A 22739-nucleotide genomic window follows, 5' to 3' on the forward strand; every position below is an offset into this window, starting at 1 on the left:
ACTGGCGCAGTCAGTCAGTAGAGCATGTGGCTCTTGATCTCAGCCTGCTGAGTTCGAGCCCCACATCTGGTGTTGAGATTCTTTTGAAAAAACAAACAACAACCCAAAAAACCACATCAGCAGAAAGAAAAGGAGGATGAATGAAACAAATGTAGCAGAATCCTAGTAATTTTTGAATTGGTATGTAAATGAGAGTTTATTGAATTCTACCTTATATATACAGTTTAGGTTTACTTGTGGGGTTTTTTTTTTTTAAGTCTACCTCCATTGCTATGTTGTATATATATTCTTTAGGGAGGAAATTGTGACTTTTTGACTTTTAAAAATCCATTGCCTTGTAAACTTAGTTGAATAAATGAATTAACAAAGCTTACTTTAATGATAATATATCAAGTCTTCATGCCCTCTGAAATAGTTTTTATGAAATACATTCATTGAAAGGTATATTTATAAACGTTTTCTTGCTACCTTTGAAAGTACTGAAAGTATTTGAAATTTTAAGTATAATACTTAGAAAGATTCCTTGTTTTTTCTTTGCCTGTTAAATGCCATTCCATAATACTTCCCTTTTGGGGGATGCTTTACCTGACTGCTTCTTTATGTGATCCTGTGGGTAAACAAAGATGACTGGCTTTTCATTTTCTGTGCATGTTGTGTGTCACATGCCTTTTTCCTAGTAGAATTTCCTAGTTCCGTTGAAATGAAGTCCATCCCCAAATCCTTTGCTTTTGGCAGTTTCCTTTTGGTAAATATTGTATTTATGATTTAATAACTAGTACAAACCTACTACTAGGGAATAGTGCAGAGCTGCTAAGTTTCCTAAGAAGATACCCACTGATAGTCAGATTTTTTCAACTGTAGATTTCCATTCACTGATCTTTACAGAAATGGACAATTGTTTTTTTTAAAGTCAAGTTATTGAACTACATTGGTTTGTACAGTCTTTTCCAGACTCTTCCAAAATCATATTCTGCTTGTTGTTAAACATATTATCTGTAAAATTAAGAGACTTAATGCTGGGAAACACCACAGCCTACAAATATATCCTTTTACAATAAACCTGTTCGTTTAGTAAATGTGTGATGAATAAGTGAAAAAGCAAAACTAAGAACTAAAAAGATACACTGAATGCCAAACACTGTGAATGGCTGATCTAGAGTAGATAAGGTGACCAAGATCTTAACAGAAAAGGTTAATACCTAATTTCTGCCATGATAGGAGCATTTATCTGATACTAAGGTAGGAATTATTTTAAAATGTTAATTATTTGGGGGGAGCCTGGGTGGCTCAGTTGGTTAAGTGTGTCTCGGTTTCAGCCAGGGCATGATCTCAAGTTCCTGAGATCAAGCCCCACATCGAGCTCTGTGCAGAGTCTGCTTGTCCCTCTCGCTTTGCTCCTTCCCCTTTGTGCATGGGCACTTAATCTCTCTCCCTCCTCCCCTTCCCCCCTTTCTCATGAATAAAATCTTTAAATAAATAAAAAATAAATGTAAATTATTTTAGAAGTCCTTTCTTATTAGCAAGTATTATAGGATAATTTTCCTTAATCAAAGGATGCCTAAAAGACTTCAAAAATTATTCTTGCCTACCATAAATAAATATAAAGTGTTTATGTGTCATTGCATCTACTTCTCAGATTTGTAGAGCTGAGAAACATAAGTTGTTTCAATCATTCATAAGTTGGTAACAGATTCTAGAAATCATATTAAATCATTAAAGAGTTAAGGATTCCATAGTTGTGATATAATGCCATTATCTAAAAAGTACTTGGTATCCAAAGTCCTTGTAGATACTGTACTTATTAGCATATGGAGAGCCTTAGAAATGGTATAGTTTTTAAATATTTTAGTTATCACAAATGTATTATTTCATTTAAGCTAAATCTAGCCATTATAGAAAAGGCATACCAGTTTTAGTATTTCTAAGACAAGTTTAAAAATCAAGCTCCCAAAACAAAATAGTGTTTATTTTTAGGTCTTTGTCACACTAAGCTCAATAAATAATATAGATAGTTGAGAATTAGTTATAAATAAGTGAGTTTTTTCTTTGACCTTTCCTTTCACAGGTGGTAGAAGATGGATATGAATTTTTTGCTAAACGACAATTGGTAACCCTATTTTCAGCCCCAAATTACTGTGGCGAGTTTGATAATGCTGGTGGAATGATGAGTGTGGATGAAACTTTGATGTGTTCATTTCAGGTATGATATAATATATATAAATCAGTTTTATTCAAAAGTGATTATCTGGAGCATTTGGGTGGCTCAGTCAGTTGGGCAGCTGCCTTCAGCTTGGTCATGGTCCCAGAGTCCTAGGATCGAGCCCCTCATGGGGCTTCCTACTCAGTGGGGAATCTGCTTCTCTCTCTTCCTCTACCTCATCCCTCTCCCTCCGCTCATGATCTGCCTCTCTCTTTCTCTCTCCTCTCAAATAAATAAATAAATAAAATCTTTTTTTTTTTTTTAAGTGATTATAACAGATTTTTTAGAGATTTCTGTTTTCATTCACAAAGGTTCCAGACATTTTGGTATATATCAAACATTAGAGTTTTGAAGAACTTAAGTTAGTCATTCTTGATGCAGATGTTTGAATTGTTAAATTCCTGTGTCATTTCTTGGAATAGGGGCTTAACCTACGAAAAGAATGTGAATTCAGTTAGTAACTTAGATTTTGTTTCCTTTTGCAAGAAACAGACCAACTCTGGCTTTATAGTTTGCTACTTAAAACCATTCTTGTTCACAGACTAAAACAACTTCAGTACTTTGGTTTTTTGCAAAGGGTTTTATGTCCCTCTCCTGCATGTACTATATTTCTCTTTATCTAAATGTTAGAGGGGCTTTCCTATCCTTCTTTCCCTTTATTGTATTAAAATGTTTCTGTCAGCTGTACTAGCTGACAGAAACAGTGTAAATATGTGACTCCTCATTTAAGCATAGAAACTAGACCTTATCCTTCAGCATTTAGCATAGTGGAATTGAATTAATTTCTTTTTCACTGAGATCCTGTGATGCTCTGAATAGTCCTAAGAAATGCTTCATAAATCTTTTCTACACACTTTTTGTGTAAAAATTGAAATTTTCTGTGTATAATGTAGGTTAAAGCTTTATTAACACAGAATAAATACAGTAAGAGTCAGACTATAACAAGTATTGGTGAGGATGTGGAGAAATTGGAACCTTCATACATTGATGGAGGGAATGTAAAATGGTGTAACCGCTTTTGAAAAGTTGTGTGGTAGTTCCTGAAAGAGTTAAACATAGACTTTCTATATAACCCAGCAAATCCACTCATGGGTATACCCAAAAGAATGGAAGGGAGATACTCAAATACAGGTATTTACATATTCATAGGAGCATTATTTATAATTGCCAAAATGTGGAAGCCATCTAAATGTCCATCAACTGAAGAATGAAAACAAAATGTGGAATATCCATTAAATGCCATATTGTTTGACAATTAAAAGGAATGAAGTACTGATACATGCTACCACATGAATGAACCTCTAAAACGTTATCTCAGTGAGGAGTCAGTCACAGTGTATGATTTTGTTTATGTGAATTAGCCAGAAAAGACAAATAAGTAGAAAAAGATTAGTATTTCCTTGGAGTTGAAGGGAGTTAGGGGAGTAGAGAATGGAAATCTGGAGTGATTGCTAATGGGAGCAAGATTTCTTTCTCTAAAATTAGATTGTAGCAGTAGTTGTAAAACTTTTAAGTATTTTAAAAATCATTGATTTATATATTTTGAAGTTGGACTTCATGGTATGTAAAATATTTAAATGCATTTTTTAAGATCTACACATAAAGTTAAGATTAAAGAGCTTGTGACTGATTACCCTCTAATAAATAGTAGTAGGGTCCATTAATGCACAGTATAATACTAGTTTCAGGAGTAGAATTTAGTGATTCATCACTTACATATAACACTCATTGCTCGTAACAAGTGCCCTCCTTATACCCCTTACCCATTTAACCTGTCCCCCTACCTGCCTCCCCCAGGCAGCCCTCAATTTCTTCTCTATAGTTAAGAGTCTGTTTTATGGCTTATGGTTTGCTTGTCTCCCTTTTTTTTTTCTTGCCCCTCTGATCCTCTGTTCTGTCATAAGGTATTGGTCTTTCTCAAACTGACTTAATTTTGCTTAGTATAATATACTGTGATTCTATCCATATCATTGCAAAGGGCAAGACTTCATTTTTTTTCTTTGGCTGACTAATGCTCTACTGTATATCTGTACCACATTATTTTTTTTAACCTTTATTTGATTATTTTTTTCAAAACAGGTGAAAAAGAATATTTATTTAGAATAAGAAGATAATAAAAATATAAAATTTTAAATTCTGAAAAATATTACAAAATTCAGAAAAAAACATAATATTTCAGTAAGGTAACTGACTAAAACCTATAAATACTTTTTTCCTATACATTTCTTTTTTTTTTTTTTTAAATTTCTTTTCAGCATAACAGTATTCATTGTTTTTGTACCACACCCAGTGCTCCACGCAATACGTGCCCTCCCTAATAGCCACCACCTTGTTCCCCCAACCTCCCACCCCACACCCCTTCAAGACCCTCAGATTGTTTTTCAGAGTCCATAGTCTCTCATGGTTCACCTCCCCTTCCAATTTCCCTCAACTCCCTTCTCCTCTCCATCTCCCCATGTCCTCCATGCTATTTGTTATGCTCCACAAATAAGTGAAACCATATGATAATTGACTCTCTCTGCTTGACTTATTTCACTCAGCATAATCTCTTCCAGTCCCAGTCCCATCCATGCTGCTACAAAAGTTGGGTATTCATCCTTTCTGATAGAGGCATAATACTCCATAGTGTGTATGGGACCACATCTTCCTTATCCATTTGTCCGTTGAAGGGCATCTTGGTTCTTTCCACAGTTTGGTGACCGTAGCCATTGCCTGCTATAAACTTTGGGGGTACAGATGGCCCTTCTTTTCACTACATCTGTATCTTTGGGGTAAATACCCAGTAGTGCAATTGCAGAGTAATAGGGAAACTTTTTTTTTTTTTTTTTTGGAAGCTCTATTTTTAATTTCTTGAGGAATCTCCACACCGTTCTCCAAAGTGACTGCACCAACTTGCTTTCCCACCAACAGTGTAAGAGGGTTCCCCTTTATCCACATCCTCCCTAACACACGTTGTTTCCTGTCTTGTTAATTTTGGCCATTCTACCTGGTGTAAGGTGGTATCTCAGTGTGGTTTTAATTGGAATCTCCCTGATGGCTAGTGATGATGACCATTTTTTCATGTGTCTGATAGTCATTTGTATGTCTTCATTGGAGAAGTGTCTATTGATATCTTCTGCCCATTTTTTGATATGATTATCTGTTTTGTGTGTGTTGAGTTTGAGGAGTTCTTTATAGGTCCTGAATATCAACCTCTTGTCTGTACTATCATTTGCAAATATCTTCTCCCATTCTGTGGGTTGCCTCTGTTTTGTTGACTGTTTCCTTTGCTGTGCAGAAGCTTTTGATCTTGATGAAATCCCAAAAGTTCATTTTCGCTTTTGTTTCCTTTGCCTTTGGAGACATATCTTGAAAGAAGTTGCTGTGGCTGATATTGAAGAGGTTACTGCCTATGTTCTCTGGGATTCTGATGGATACCTATCTCATGTTGAGGTCTTTTATCCATTTCAAGTTTATCTTTGTGTACGGTGTAAGAGAATGGTCAAGTTTCATTCTTCTACATATAGCTGTCCAGTTTTCCCAGCAGTTTATTGAAGAGACTGTCTTTTTTCCACTTCTATACCACATCTTTATCCATTCATCAGTTGATGGGCTTTTGGGCTCTTTCCATAATTTGGCTGTTGTTGATAATGCTGCTGTAAAAATCAGGGTACATGTATCCCTTTGAATCAGTATTTTTGTATCCTTTGGATAAATATTTAGTAGTGCAATTGCTGAGGTGTAGGGTAGTTTTATTTTTAACTTTTTGAGGAACCTCCAGAGTGACTGCACCAGTTTGCATTCCCAGAACCAGCAGTGTAAGGGGGATCCACTTTCTCAACATCTTGTTTCATATGTTAAATTTAGCCGTTCTGACAAGTGTGAGGTGATAGCATACTTTTGATTTGTATTTTCCTGATGATGAGTGATCTTGAGCACTTTTTCCCTTGTGTAGCCAGCTTGATCTTTTGACTCATAAACTAAGTGTTCTTCACTCACCACAGGGATACAGTAATTAAATTCGTTTTCTTTTTCTTTTCTTTTCCTTTCTTTCTTCTTCCCCCCCCCCCCCCGCCTTTTTTAATTTAATGTGCCTGGGTGGCTCAGTTGTGTAAGTGTCCCACTCTTGATTTTGGCTCAGGTCATGATCTCAGGGTCATGAGATTGAGCCCTGCATTGGCTCCATGGTGATAACACTGGAACTGGAGCTTGCTTAAGATTCTCTCTCCCTCTACCCAACCCCCAACTCCCATGCTCCCATGTGCACACCTTCTCTTTCTCTCTTTCACAATAAAGAAATTAAAGTAAAAAAAAAAAAAATTTTTTTTTAAAATGTAAAGGATTGGGAAGTTATAGGATTTGTGTGCTTGAGCTTTTGTTTTTAAATTAACAGAATGACAAATAATACCAATATTCAGATATTTAGTTATCTATGCAAACTTTTTAAATGTGAGAAATGTTCATGAAACTTTTCTGTTATTTTCTGTACTTTTATTGCAATTCGTGTAATTACGTAAATATTTTATTTACAATTTGTTATTTCTTGAAAAGTCCACTTTCCTAACAATTTTCTTTAACTTACTGCTTTTGAAAGAATAACACTGTTAATAAATTATTTACTTTAAGATATTGAAACCATCTGAAAAGAAAGCTAAGTACCAGTATGGTGGACTGAATTCAGGACGTCCTGTCACTCCACCTCGAACAGCTAATCCACCGAAGAAAAGGTGAAGAAAGGAATTCTGTAAAGAAACCATCAGATTTGTTAAGGACATACTTCATAATATATAAGTGTGCACTGTAAAACCATCCAGCCATTTGACACCCTTTATGATGTCACACCTTTAACTTAAGGAGACGGGTAAAGGATCTTAAATTTTTTTCTAATAGAAAGATGTGCTACACTGTATTGTAATAAGTATACTCTGTTATAATATTCAGCAAAGTTAAATCCAAATTCAAAATTACCCATTAAAAGTTACATCTTCACGTATCACAGTTTTTAAAGTTGAAAAGCATCCCAGTTAAACTAGTTGTGATAGTTAAACCAGATGAAAGCATGATGATCCATCTGTGTAATGTGGTTTTAGTGTTGCTTGGTTGTTTAATTATTTTGGGCTTGTTTTTTGTTTTGTTCTGTTTTTGCTATAATAATGGCAAATATTTTAAATTTTTTTTCCCTGAACATTTTTTTCAAGTGAAATGTGGGAAGAGCTTTAAAGACATTCACCAACTATTATTTTCCCTTGCTTATTTACTTATGTACCTGTTTGATCTTACTGAGAAAACTTATGCCTCATTACAGTAAAAAGGAATTTTAGAGATTGATATTTTTAAAAAACAGGCAAACTATCCAATCCAGTGATTGAATCAGACAGTTTGACTGGGCAAACTTTACAGCTGATAGTGAATATTTTGCTTTATACAGAAATTGCCACTGATTTGGATTTGTGCACTCTAATTTTTAACTTATTGATGCTCTATTGTGCAGTAGCATTTCATTTAACTTTAAGATAAGGCTCATATAGTATTACCCAACTAGTTGGTAATGTGATTATGTGGTACCTTGGCTTTAGGTTTTAATTCGCACGGAACACCTTTTGGCATGCTTAACTTTCTGGTAACACCCTCACCTGCATTGGTTTTGTTTTTGTTTTTGTTTTTTTGGTTTTTTGTTGTTGTTGTTGTTGTTGCTGTTTGTTTTTAGATTCACAGAACATGAGAATCCTTTTTTGACAAGCCTTGGAAAGCTGACACTATCTCTTTCCCTCCCTCTTTACGAAGGATGTATTTAAATGAATGCTGGTCAGTGGGACATTTTGTCAACTATGGTTATTGGGTGCTTAACTGTCTAATATTGCCATGTGAATGTTGTATACGATTGTAAGGCTTATGTCACTAAAGATTTTTATTCTGATTTTTCATGATCAAAGTTCATACAATATTGTATAGACATGCTTTGTAGTGAACTATAGTAGCAATAATTTCTGTACATGATCAAGGGTTTATTGCAGCATTTCTTTTCTTGTTCTCTTTTTTTAAAGGGTTAGTATTAACAAATGACAAGGAGTAGAAAAGTCAACATAAAGGTTTTAGAAGGAGAACTTACAGGACACAGATTTGTAATTCTTTGGATGCGACCCTTTTAGATGTGATTCTAAAAGCTTTTATTGAGTATTGTCAAATTTGTAAGCTTCATAGGGATGGACATCATATTTATAATGCCCTTCTTCTATATGTGCTACCATTGATGTGAAATTCTTGACCGTAATATTGTCTTTGAAAATGTTCAATTGAGAATTCTGTTAACTTACATTTTATGAATTGGCATATTGTATTACTGCAAGAGATTTGATTTTCAGCACAGTGCAAAGTTCTTTCAAATGCATATGTCTTTTTTTCTAATTCCATTTTGTTTTAAAGCACATTTTAAATGTAGTTTTCTCATTTAGTAAAAGTTGTCTAATTGATATGAAGCCTGACTGGTTATTTTATTCCTTTTTTTTCCCATTTATAATGAGACATTTAGACACACATTCTATTCAAACAGAGTTTAATGACATATATTGAGTTGATTCTTTTCTGGAAGTGTTCATGTACTACATGTGATGTATTGGGTTAGGTTACACAGGCTTTTATGTAACGTGATTTAAATATCTTCCTAATCGGAGTGAAAGTTGAGCAATTTCTAGTAGAATTTTAGATGTACTCTTAATAGCCGTAGTGAAGCAGGGCTAGAAAAATACATTTTTGGCGGGAGACAGGACAGTCTTTTATTAATCTCCGTTTAGAACATATTAGTTTGAATTCAACTTACTGTGTTTTTATAATAATTCATCCAGGTCAGTATTGAATATGAAAAAATAGTCATTAAGCATGTTAATATTGGTCACTAAATTTAAAGGATAGAAATCTATGTTTAAAAATTATTCAAGCAGTTGGGCTCCTGGCTGGATCAGTCAGAGGAGCATAGGATTCTCGTTCCTCAAGGTCATGAATATGAGCCCCATGTTGGGTGTAGAGATTACTAAAAAAAAATATTACTCAAGCCATCTTAAAACCACTTTAAAAGTTTCTATTATAGGGGCGCCTGGGTGGCTCAGTGGGTTAAGGCCTCTGCCTTTGGCTCAGGTCATGATCCCAGGGTCCTGGGATCGAGGCCCGCATCGGGCTGTCTGCTCCACGGAGAGCCTGCTTCCTCCTCTCTCTCTCTCTGCCTGCCTCTCTGCCTACTTGTGATCTCTTGTCTGTCAAATAAATAGATGAAATCTTTAAAAAAACAAAAAAGTTTCTATCATATAATGTTACAAATATTATCTCGTTGGTAACACTGCTACTTCAAATAAATAAAACTCCCATTTCTTAAGAGAAAAATACCCTGTGATTCTAGTGTCACTAAATTTATGTCATTCTTCCTCTCTGGTTTTTAATTTCTATGTTCAAATTTATCTTTAATGCAAATGTCATGACATTTAAATTAAACATGCTAGTATGAGGGATCACAAATTATCAGGTTATATTTTTGTTAGTTCCTAACTGGAAAAAATCACCTACATTGTGCTACTCCTTGTGTTTGAAACTTCAACATTTTTCGTTTTAATTTTGCCTAGGGACAAATTTTAATCATGATCGTCAAGACTGGTTTGTGCAAAATGTTGAGTCAGGCTACCAGCAAGAAGAATTGAAGGCTTTAAAAGGTGGCCCGTTAACTGGAAGTGTTAGGGGTATTGAAAGGATATATATATGCCTTTCAAAAAAAATTCATCTGAGGGAAAACCAGGAACATCTTGAGATGTATGCCTTAAGAACATTAAAGTATATTCACTGAGTCAAGGAACTGAAATATAAGTTCAGGTATGTTTGTTCCTTTGTCTCCTTGGCAACCATAACTGTTGAACCAAAAGAACAATTATTTTCTTTCACATCTATATACTAAAAATGTGTTTAGAGAAGGAAAGTGGTCAGGTTTGTTCCGGTTTATCTGCATTGACCTAACCCCCCTCCTTCTTTCCTTATGAATCCATCCCTGAATCAAAGCTGTGCCTGAAAAGACACTAAATAGCCTAAGTATACCAGTGGCATCTGCTGAGAAATACTGTGTCCCTTTTGCTAATAGTTTTCAGTGTTTTATAATTTCCTTAAACAGCCAAGTGGTTAAAGGAATTGTAAAGTGGTAAAGAGATTTTCATACCTTGCAAAATGAACAGGAGTTAAATAAGACATAAACCGATTCCATGTAAGTATACACATAGAGTTTTATTATCTTTGCTCTCTTTAATATGTTTATTCAGTAAAAGTGAAATTTAGATTCAGTGTAATAATTTTAATCTGTTAAAATTGGATTTTACCTGTACCTTTGAATTCCAGAATTTCTAAACAAGTTCCCTAGTTAGAAAATTGTAAAAGTCAAAACTTACTTCCTCAGCCACCACCTCCTGTATTAGTTGACTTATAAACTTCTTTGTCACTGTGATTTACTTTCTCATTCAGGTCTCTCTAGCTCTCTCATGCAGGTGTAAGGGATGGAATTACTTGAGAAATCATTTATTGGTAGAATTCATGAAGCTATTCAATTTACCAAATTAAAATTAATAACCTACTTTATTATCTCATAAAAATGTGTGAAGCCCAGGACCCAACTTTCAACATGGAGCTCTTGTGTAGTATCTAACTAAAGAAAGTTTTAAAAACAAGTTCTGGGGCACCTGGGTGGCTCAGTCGGTTAAGTGGCTGCCTTTGGCCAGGTCATGATTCTAGGGTCCTGGGATTGAGTCCTGTGTCAGGCTCCCTTCTCAGCAGAGAGCCTGCTTCTCCCGCTCCCTGCCGCTCTGCCTACTTGTGCTTTCCTATCTCTCTGTAAAATAAATAAATAGAAAGGAAAAGAGAGTCCCTATGTCCCAGAATAATTGCCTCAGGTTTTATAGCCCATGCCTAGTTAGGGCCTGGTAACTCCACTGAGGTTAATTTGATAATATTACAGATCTAGGTTAAAAGCTTTTTGTTACTGTACTGTAATACCTGTTTTGAATGAAGTACCTTAATCTTTCATCAGCTGAGTTCCCTAAACTCTTTGGGTGTGGTCATTGACAGATTAACGCAAACTATGGTCTATTCCATTTTTTAAAGAAAATCAATTATTCGTTGTACAGATCAATTAGTATATTGGACATTCCTTTAAGACTTTGTTGTATTTGGCCCTTAGACAATCAGTCTAATTGTGACCTGAATGTAAGCTTATATAGGCAAAGATTTTTTGTCTCTCTTTTTTTTTTCTCCTGTTGGTGTATCTCTAGCTTCTAGAGTAGTGCCTGGCCCATAGTAGGCATGCAAGCTTTTTTTTTTTTTTTTTTTTTTACTGAATGCAAGTGAGTTTCAAAACTTGGTGTTTTGACACCTTAATCTTTTGGAGAAAAGAGCCCAAAAAGAAAAAACGCCCCGGAACTTGTTTTTAACAGTTCCAAATTTCATTTATCCTCAGTGTATTATCAAAACTATCATCTTCATTTGGTAAAATATTGGTAAATATGAGAAGTTGTGGGGCACCTGGATAGTTAAATTGGTTGGGTGTCCAGTATGATTTCAGCTCAGGTCGTGATCTCAGGGTCATGAGATTGAGCCCCGTGTGAGGCTCTGCACTGAGTTTGGACCCTGCTTAAGATTCTCTCCCTTACCTTCCTCTCCGTACAACTCACACGCTCTGTTTCTCAAAATAATAATAATAGTTAATTTTAAAAGCATGAGAAATTGTGTCCAGTTACTTAAAGAAATCCTTCCCAGGTAGCACCTGACAGGCATATTGGGGAAATTGCCTTTTTAAAAAAAAGATTTTATTTATTTGACAGAGATCACAAGTAGGCAGAGAGGCAGGCAGAGAGAGAGGAGGAAGCAGGCTCCCCACTGAGCAGAGAGCCCGATGCGGGGCTCAATTCCAGGACCCTGGGAACATGACCTGAGCTGAAGGCAGAGGCCTTTAACCCACTGAGCCCCCCAGGTGCCCCGGGAAATTGCCTCTTGTTCAGAATCAAAATTGCCAAGATCTTTATGGCTCCTTTCTTGCCCCTCCCCCTTTCTGTAGTCTAGGTTCTCTGTTTAATTGACATTAGGGCCACCTTTGTTGTGAGCTACTTCAAATATTTTTAGAAAAGTGGTATAGTGTAACATTTTGTCTTTTAAAAACCCCCTAGTATGGGACACCTGGGTGGCTCAGTGGGTTAAAGCCTCTGCCTTTGGCTCAGGGCATGATCCCAGGGTTCTGGGATCGAACCCCACATCGGGCTCTCTGCTCAGTGGGAAGCCTGCTTCCCTTCCTCTCTCTGCCTGCCTCTCTGTCTACTTGTAATCTCTGTCTGTCAAATAAATAAAATCTTCATAAAAAAAAAAATCCCCTAGTATTTATGAACACTTAAAATTAGGAATCTAAACTTGGAAGTGGAAAGGCTGTTGCCTCAATTTAACAAATAAGGATTGTATCATAGAAGCAAGTGTGGGGAAAGATAGATTTTCAGTAAGGAACAAAAAATGAGGTACAGTGAAGAAATGTTTTCTAGAGAAAACTTTAATGCAGTCCTTTTGTTAGATTCATTATTTTACCATCCTGATACTTCTCAGGAGTTGTATTGCTTCCAGTATAAGAGAGTAGTCAGCCACAATGAATTTTGGGTGCTAGTGTAAATTCCAGGAAGAAGATTTGACCCAGCTTGGATGAAACGTGCTTAGGAGTCCCAACAACTGAAGAAGAGTGATGATACCGTATGAATACATCTGCTATCCTTGCAGCCAAGTTGTTTGGGAGGTTGAGTAGAATATTTCCAGAAAAGGTGTGTTGAAAAGAAAATTCAAAGGTGTTCTCTATGGCATACTTTAAGAGATAATTTAGTCAGTCTGAAAATGCATAGTTGGCAAGATGTAGACCAATGGGAACTCTTAAAATTGGTACAACTGGGGACTCCTCGCTGGCTCAGTTGGTAGAGCCTGTGACTCCAGATCTCAGGGTCATGCGTTTGAGCCCTACGTTGAACATATAGATTATTTATAAATAAAAATAATAAAATTTGTACAACTACCTGGGAATTGAATTTAACATTTGTAATCTTGCAAATTGTATACCCTAAAACCTGTAATTTTCACTTCAGAGCATTTATAGGAAAACTACATGCTGCATGCATCATGGGGCATGTACAAGCAGTAGTGGTTGAATATTTGAGACATGGACACCAACCAGTCAGACCACCCAACTAATCAGAAACTGTACCAGCTATAACTAATGGGGTCTTACCGAAGCACAGCCACTGATGACCAAGTCTGTGTACAAGAAGGCTCATAGTTTTCACAGTAGCAAAAAATGACCCAAATGACCATTGATGGGAGTATGGTGATAATTACAGTATATTCATAGAATAGAATTCTGTACAACAATAAAAAATTTTTACAATTTCTGCATTAGCGTGTTAAAAATCTTAAACTATGAAGAATACTAAGTATTAAATTTACAAACAAAATCTGTGTTTAAAGATACCAGTAAATCTTAAGGGAATGGGAAAAGCCAAAGTCACCTCTTAAGGAAAGTAAGGGGAGGAGGAGGAACACACGGGATCTCATCAGTATTATGTTCTATTTCTTGGGTGTTAGGTCATTCTTTTTCTGTGGGTAGTGGCTTCTCCAGTTTATGTTTTATGCTCTGCTGCCTGCATATATGTTACTATATATATTCTTTTGTACATATCAAACATTCCATTTTTTAAAGTATGTATGCAACACCATTTATGTAAAATTGTATCCATATGTACACATAAAATATTTTTATTAAAGAGCTGGTTAATAAGATTGCAAAAATAAGAGCTTTAGAAGGTGCTACAAGAATACAAGAATGGCACAGTCTTGCGCTAGGTACTCAGATGATGGGCGGAAGGCTTAAGTTGGGTCTTAAAGGATGGATATAAGATAGAAAACTTAAATGAAGGTGAAGAAGAGCACCATATACGCCAGCTCAAAAAAGAAAGTTTAAGAGATGCTCTGAGAAAAGCAAGTATGTAAGTTTGGAGTAAAGAATTAGGTTGAACTGGGGAGATATATTTAGAATGAAAACAAGCGTTTACTTAATACAAGCGTTTACTATAAGCATCAGTTACATCCCAGGCACCTGGCCAAGGGCTACAATGAGACCAAAATGAAAAGGTTCCTGTAGAAGAATTTACAGCTTAGAACTGTAGATTCCATGAAATAGTGTAACACCACCGCTGCCACGGTATTCATACATTTCTTCGTTTAAGTGATTCTTCATCTGTTCATACAGTTATTTAACGTAGCAGTAACTTTGGGCATTACAATTGCTGCCGCAAAGTTAATTTCTGATTCTTTGTCCTCCTACTATTGACGTTTCTCTTGATTAAGTATCTACTAGTGTGTGTGTGTGTGTGTGTGTGTGTGTGTGTGCAAGGCGCCCCGCTTGGTGCTGTGGGGTGGAAAGGAGCTGGGAAGACCTGAAGTCCCAGCCCCGCCGGGCCTCTCTGTCCAACGGAAGGGAAGGGAAAAGGCTCGAATACAATCCTGGCTTTGATAAACGTTCAAGAGGAAAGGGCTAAATTAGGAGGCCAGAAGAGGTCTGGGAGGGTGGCGGCTTTCTGGCAGGACCGGGCCCAGAGGGTCCGCACCGCCAGGTAGGTCAGCTGGCAGCAGGGTCTCCGCACGCACCAGCCTCGCGGGAGGGGGAGTACTCCAGCTGGAGCTGGGCTGGGGGAGCGCGGCGCGCGCAACCTCGGGTGGGCCCCGCCCCCGGCCGCGGTTCTGTGCGCTGATTGGCCTGCACGAGCTTCGCTCCCGGTTGGCGGGAGGTCTCCGAGCGGGTAGTGGCCGCTGTGGAGCGAGTGGCGAGCAACCGCCTGAGGCCTCATAGCGTCTGGGGGAGGCTGTCCCGCGGCCCGGCGCCCTCTCCGCAGCCCCAGGCTTTCTCAGGTATCTTCCGCTCGCGCCCTGTCTTCGGGCCTCGCCGGCCACCCTCCAGTTGCGGCTGCGCCTGGTCCCTCCATCCCTCTGGCAGCGGGCCCCGCCGCCCACCGTGTGTGAGGACGGGGTGGCGTTGCGGCCCCTTTCCTATGCGCTTCCGCTCGTGAGTCCCCTCAGGCTCCCTCGCCGCGACGGGAACACGCCCTCCCAGCGTGCGGGGCCTGGGCTCGGGAGAGGGGCAGGGGGCGTCCAGGTCGGAGTTGGGCGGCGAGGGGAGGCGGCTACGAGCTGTGGCGTGGGCGAGCCGGCGCGGTCCCCTCGGGAGCTCGCCGGTCCCCTCCGTCGTTCTGTGGGGGCTTCGCGAGCCCGTGCCCTCGCGCGGGAGGCCGCGGACCGGCGGCGCAACGGGAGCTACGGAGGGACGACGCGCTCGCACGTGCCGGGCGGTGGCCTCCCGCCGCGGGCCTGGACGGCTTGTCGCCGTCGGGCTCTCCCGGCGCGCGGCGTGGCAGAGGCGCCCGGGGGTGGGGGGGCGGGGACGGCCCCGGCCAACGTTATCCTCCGGGTGGGCCAGTGTCATTCTGCGTCCGCCCCTTCTCCCTCGGCCGCCTTCATCACGTCTTCTTGCCCAGGCGCCACGGCACCGTAGTCGCGGGATCTGAGCGGCTGCATCTCCGTGCTCCGCCCGAGCCCTTCTCCCGGTTTCGCGGTGCCCTTTCCTGCCCGGTCCAGCACGGCCGCAGACCAGCCAGCTTCGATTTTTAGAAAAGAAACTTGTGAAGTAATTGAACACTTGAAGACCGAAAAACCCATGCTTTGTCAAAATTGAGATTCTGCCTGTTAATTTTATTCTCTAACAAAAACGCGTTTTACAATACCTATGATCTCTGTCACCAATACAATTTTAACATTTAAATTCTATTTATTACTGGAGATGAAATGCGGCTGTCATATTCTGACTCTTCTTTCCTTGAAAGGTACCGTTACCTATAAAAAAGATAAAATAATAGTACTGCTGTATTTGGAGTTTTTGCTAAGGGTTCAGCACTGTGTCCATATAGTTTCTTTGCTCATTAACCCTACTAAATGTGGATTATTAACAATATCTAATAATTTTTATTGAATACTAGTATGTGCAGGTTCTAAGAAAACAGGTGTTTCTAGTATCATCATAAGTGAGGACATGGGTGTTCCCAGGATTTGAATAACCTAAGGTCACATAGCTAGACAGAATCCGGTCTTAGTAAAGGTCTATTCTCCAGTATTTTAGCATATACTCTCAACTGGCTCCTCCTTCCTTTCTGCCTTCAGGCACACTTAAGAATCCTGTCTCTCGGGGCACCGGGGCCGCTCACTCAGTTAAGCAGCTGCCTTCGGCTCAGGTCATGATCCCAGGGTCCTTGGATCAAAACCCCGCATTGGGCTCCCTGCTTGGGGAGCCTGGTTCTCCCTCTCCCTCTGCCTGCTGCTCCCCATGCTGTGCTCTCTCTCTCTCCCTCTCTCTGTCAGATAAAGAAATAAAATCTTAAAAAAAAAAAAAATCCTGTCTTTAAAAGAAAAATTCTCCTTTGATTATTGTCCCTTCTAGCTGCTGTTCATTTTCTTCTTTCCAATGATTGCCACATTTAGAAAAGGGGAGGAGCTTCACACCTCGTGCACATCCTTTTGTAACACATCACCTGTCCTCCTATTCAGTCTAGTTTCCATTTATTCCCACCACTTAATTGAAGTGTCTTGGTTTATTCACCAATGGGTTGGATTTCTAATCAGATATCAACCTATCGAAATGTCGGTGCTGTGTAATTTTACTAGACTGTAGCACCTAGAGCTTGGCTGTGTCTAAAACTATTCTATAACCATTAGGTGATAAATTAAATTAGAAAAAAAATTAAAACATAAGAATAATGGAGATTTTATAATAGCCCCACGAAAACTTCCAGCAATTTTGCCAGAATATTTTTTTTCAATTTGTTATATTGTTTTTTAACAATTTAAGTTTTGTGGTTATGATAAGGAAAGATGCTATAGTCATTTCAATAAGGATTCTTTTCTAAGAATTATTTTAGAAAAACAGTGATAAACCCATCTTTCTCCCCTAAAACAATGGCTTATTTAACCACTAAGTCACAGTGTCACATGCATATTTACAATGCAAATGCTAGACTTAAATTTTTATAAAGCAAAAGCTCATAAGCTGGCTTTGTGTCTTGGCAAGATGACAGTGAGTAGTATTAGACTGCTTATCATGTGTCAAGTGTTTTACACATGACTTCATTTAATTTATTAAAAGTTTTTTAGTGGTTAAAGTATATGGGACTTTGGTGTCAAACAGTCCCAGATTCAAGTCCTAGTTTTACCACTCACTAAATATGTGTCCGTGGGCAATTTTCTTCTTCCCTAAGCCTCAAAGTTCTCATCTAGAAAATAAGGATAAATAATGCCCATTTTATAGAAAAGTTCTGAGGATTAAGTGAGAAAATGCATTTAAAGCTTTTAGCACATTGTCTGGCACATATTAAGTGCTTAGTGTGAGACTATAATTATAAGGAAGTCAAGTTTTCCCTGCCTGCCCTGAAATGCCATTGGATTTTGCTCTTAGATTTTTCATATAGCCACACGAGTCCCCAAATACTACTACTATTGTATGGTTCTGTGAGCCACCACCACTACCACTCTTTATATTACCCCCAGAGAAAAGAAATTATTTCAGTTGCTTATAGATTAACTGTGGTCTATTAAAAAAAATCCAAGATATCCTATTCAAGTGTGAATTCTGGTATGATTATTTTCATGTTGGTGGAGTCTATGTAAAAACTCATTAAAGGATTTTGCCATATGAGCATAGTTTCTCCTAGTTCCTCCTTCTTCCCTGTCTCTTAGCTTTTCCTGATATGGCTCATATATTTTTCAAAGAGTTTTTTTATTTATTTGAGAGAGCACATGAGAGAGGCACAAGCTGAGGGAGTGGCAGAGGGAAGGGAGAAGCAGGCTTCCCGCTGAACAGGCAGCCTGACACTGCCTGATCCCAGGACCCTGGGATCATGACCAGAGCCAAAGGCAGCTGCTTATCTGTCTGAGCCACCCAGATACCCCCTGAAATGGCTCATATTTTTTACTTGCCTTGCATTCTTTTCTTCTTGCCATGAGAACTCTATTCTCTCATTATATCTAAATAAAAAACAAAATTTAAAACTATCTAGGGGCACCTGGGTGGCTCAGTGGGTTAAACCTCTGCCTTCAACCCAGGTCATGATCTCCGGGCCCTGGGATCGAGCCCCAAATTGGGCTCTCTGCTCCGCGAGGAGCCTGCTTTCTTTCCCCTCTCTCTGCATGCCTCTCTGCCTACTTGTGATCTCTCTCTCTCTCTCAAATAAATAAATAAAAATTAAATTAAATTAAACTAAACTATCTCAAGGTGAAATTTGACCAGGAACATACCATTGATAGCTTCTATCCTTAAGCTCCTTCATAACTTTCCAGCCCAGTGTTTGCTGATTAACTTCAAAGAATCTCTGTTTGGGGAATTTCACACAGTTCTTTCCCCATTTCCTCAATTTTTATTTGAAGTATCCCAACACATACATAAGGGTTTAGTGGAGTAGTATAAAGCTATACTGTGGACATATTTATTCGATTGACAGTATTTGCATTCTATTTCACAATATATCCATGGTTGTCCTAATATAACAAAACTATTTTAAGTTATTAATATTGAGTAAAACTTACCTCCTGGGAAATATACCAGTTATTCTATATTCTGGTACATTCCATCCCCAAGCCTAGCCCCTTCACCCCAGTTTGAAAAGCCCAAATTTAATTCTTTCTATCTAGTTGTAAGGCTGCTCTTACTTTTAAAAAAAGATGCAGATGAGACCTCCAGTTGTCTCCCCAATGAGGTCAGTAGGAAAGAGCAGAGAGTTCTTACGCAAGTCTCAAGGTATAATTTATCACTCATTACTTTTTTTTTTTAAAGATTTTATTTATTTATTTGACAGAGAGAGATTACAAGTAGGCAGAGAGAGAGAGGAGGAAGCAGGCTCCCCGTCGAGCAGAGAGCCCGATGCGGGACTTGATCCCAGGACCCTGAGATCATGACCTGAGCTGAAGGCAGCGGCTTAACCCACTGAGCCACCCAGGCGCCCACTCATTACTTTTTCTGTGGAGTTTGTAGCACCCCAACTCCATAATTGCCTTCAATTACGTTGGCCCTTAGGATCTAAGAAGATAGATGAGGTGAGGGGAGAAGAGTGAAACAGAGTAAGGAGAAGCGATTATAGAACAATTGAATATAATTTCCTCTGCCTAGTTCATTATCTAGCACCTTGCTGTCTAATATGTAGCTGCTAGCTACATGTGGCTGTTGAGCAGTTGAAATGTGGATGGTGCAACTGAAGAATTTTTACTTTTAATTACTGGAGGAGTATAAAATATTTTTCACTTACACACTATTGTTTTGGTAGGACTACATTTCACTCTAACTGTTGGAAATTTAGCAGCTAAATTGAAATACACTGTACGTGTAAATACATACCAGCTTTCGAAGAGTTGGTTTAAAAATAAAGTTTGTAAAATATCTCATTAATTTTTATATTGATTACACACTAAATTGATATTTTAGACATACTAGATTACATAAAATACTAAAATTCAGGCCATTTGCTTATTTATACTAATGGAATACAGCTTTAAAAAATAAAAAATTACATATGTGGCTCACATTATATTGGACATTGCTGATCTAGCCCTACTATATCCAATCTTACTTTCCATTCCTTCCTTCAGCAGGGACGTTTCTGAGGGTCAGGAAGGAGAATCTGTACCTAACTCCTTGAACACCAAGGGCGGCATGGCTGCCTGGGTCACTGTGAGTTATGGATTCAGAGGTTCTCATTAGGGTCTTAGAGTAGTTTCTTGCTTTGCCTATGCTTATCTCCATTTCCTATTCTATAAATACTTTGACCACAAAAGTAATACTAACTAGTAATTATGTGAACTGATTACCACCAAACATGGTAATGATTTTGCATATTGTTAAGTATTGATGAATTAACTTTGTTTCTAATTTTGTTGGATTATAATACTGTACATTCATGTACACTTATAATCAATCACTCAAATAATACGGTCATACACTTACAACTTTAAAAATTAGAGTGATCAATTTATGAGACTCCCTCAAAGCACAAATACCCTACATTTCTTTGTTAGGAATGTTTAAACTTTTCAGTAAATACCAATAAATGCTTGTTGAATAAGTGAATTGTGTAACATCAAGGAATTAACCAATAAAAAAATATTTTGTGTGGGACTGCTTTCAATATAAGACTTGATATGATAATAATTTAGTTCTGGAAATAGTTTGCCTTTTTCCATAAAAAATTTTAAGTGGCATATATAATAACTATATGATAAAATTATGTCAATAGAAGCAGAATTTTAAAATACTAAGAAAAAAGAATACCACAAATAGATTATAGACTCGGCATAGTTCCTATAATTAATTTTCAAATTTGGTTTTGGGGTCCCTAGCCATCAAAGAAAAATGGTATACAGGATCTTACTGTTGGGAAGAGAAGGTATATCAATTACGCAAAGAAAGCATAGCATTTCTTAGCACTGAATTCTAAAAGCAATTTCTTACATGGGTCACTATCACAAATAACATTTTAGTAGCAAGTTCAGTAACACTTTATATGAATGCATCTGTAATGTCATCTGATTAGTTGTTTTTATATAGAAATGAACAAGAGTGTGGTAAATAATTATATGTTTTATTTTTACAGGAACCTTGGGAAACCAAAATGAGACATAATCAACTGTGTTGTGAGACACCACCTACTGTCACTGTTCATGTAAAATCAGGGTCAAATAGATCACATCAGCCTAAAAAACCCATTAATCTGAAGCGTCCTATTTTTAAAGATAATTGGCCAGCATCTGAAAAAAATGCACATAATAGCAACAAGTCTAAACGCCCCAAAGGACCCTGTCTCGTTATACAGCGTCAGGAAATGACTGCTTTCTTTAAGTTATTTGGTAGGTTTAAAATATTTTAATAGGGGTAATTGTAAAGTACTTAAAACTGAGAGAATATAAAGGTCTACTTTACTGTTTTCATAATAATCAAAGAGGATGTTATTTTCTATGTCATTTGTGTCTCCAGCCAGTTTGTTTTTGTTTTACTTAGGTCGTTTTTGTTCTTGTTTTAATGCTGGGTTTTTGTTATTTTGGATTGCTTTTGGTTTAGAAGTTCAGACTCATCTAGCTTCTGGACTACTTAAATCCAAGTGTCAAATGTGAATTCTGGGCAATTCAAGTTCATATTATGAGTTTTGTGTGACCTAAGTAAAATAGCTACATGAAGTCTCAGATGAACCAATTGACCCAGTTTGATTAGGCCTGAAGTGTTTCCCAGAATTATCAGTGCTAAAACTGAGCAAAGTGGGAAGATTGGTCAACCTCAAGAAGCTTCAGTATTATATATAGGGAATATATTTTTTTAAATATTTTATTTTTATTTAAGTATTCTCTTCACCCAACATGGGGCTCGAATTCATTCTCCAAGATCAAGAGTTGCATGTTCTTCCAACTGAACTAGCCAGGCACTTCACATAAGAGGATCTTGTTAAAAATTATGCTTTATCATCATACTCATGTAATGAAATTGAGTTTAAATTTATTTGCTCAGATCATGAGACAATACTACTTGTTGACAAATTTCTTAAAAAAGAAATTTCTTTATATTACTTCTATTAGCCAAGGAAGGGAAGATTTTTTAAGGTAAGGTAGTAAGGTATACAGAATAAATAATAGAATAGATGAATCTGGTAAATATCTGTAGGAATGAAGCAAGTCAAGTAGATACCATAGTCTATTAGATCCAGGTGACAGGCAGAAGTGTATAAGATAGTTGGGGACAAGAGTGTTTGCCCTACTCAGAAGACAAAAATCTTCAGAAAGAAAGGAAGGAAGGAAGGTGGGCAAGCTGGTTAAGATTTTAAAGAAAAGCAAAAAAGAAGAAAAATATAAATAGAAAAATGTTGAACTACCAGAATATTCCCTGTCAGGATCTAGAATGTTGTTAATATAAATTTCCCTTTCTCTTTAAGACTGGTGCAAAACCATTACCCACAAATGTTTTTATTATTTGTAACTGATCATGAGAAATAAGAGAAAATACCTGGCTCTACTGTAAGTAATCTAAGAAATAGTTGGGGGCCTGGTTGGCTCAGTCAGTAGAGCATGCAACTAACTCTTGATCTTGGGGTCGTGAGTTAGAGCCCCATGTTGGGCTTAGAGTTCACTTTTAAAAAATTAAATTAAGAAGAAATTAATTAGTCTAAGAAAATGGTACTTATTCCTGGAATTTCCATATATTTGAGCATATTGATATTTCTAGGATGTAAAAATGAGTATAAAGAAGTATGTTTTGTTTGTTATTTAACTTAAAATGAAGGGGGTGAATGGGAAAAAGCAGATTTTCTCAGATTATATTCCGACAGCTACTCATATATTTAGGGAATATATGTTTTAGCCTTTTAAAATTGAGTGTTTCTGACCTAATTTTGCATATTTTTAAAAGTATTTTTGTTAATCTTTTGTCATAATACTGTTTTTC

At 37.6% G+C, this 22739-nt stretch overlaps 2 protein-coding genes across 3 annotated transcripts in view; both read left to right on the forward strand.

Annotated features, from left to right (window-relative positions):
- The window catches only part of PPP1CB (protein phosphatase 1 catalytic subunit beta), a 43834-nt gene extending 35179 nt beyond the window's left edge, over positions 1-8655 (forward strand). For both annotated transcript variants that reach the window (XM_059405367.1, XM_059405368.1), the window contains exons 8-9: positions 2066-2200; positions 6806-8655. In XM_059405367.1, coding sequence (XP_059261350.1) covers positions 2066-2200; positions 6806-6910 — 240 coding nt within the window. In that variant the 3' untranslated portion in view covers positions 6911-8655. The remainder of the gene's footprint in view (positions 1-2065; positions 2201-6805) is intronic.
- A 6345-nt stretch (positions 8656-15000) lies between these two features.
- The window catches only part of SPDYA (speedy/RINGO cell cycle regulator family member A), a 30962-nt gene continuing 23223 nt past the window's right edge, over positions 15001-22739 (forward strand). The window contains exons 1-2 of the mRNA XM_059407583.1: positions 15001-15130; positions 20905-21157. Of these exons, the coding sequence (XP_059263566.1) occupies positions 20923-21157 (235 nt within the window). The 5' untranslated portion in view covers positions 15001-15130; positions 20905-20922. The remainder of the gene's footprint in view (positions 15131-20904; positions 21158-22739) is intronic.

This window comes from Mustela nigripes, chromosome 7, assembly GCF_022355385.1.
Source record: "Mustela nigripes isolate SB6536 chromosome 7, MUSNIG.SB6536, whole genome shotgun sequence".
NCBI lineage: Eukaryota > Metazoa > Chordata > Mammalia > Carnivora > Mustelidae > Mustela > Mustela nigripes.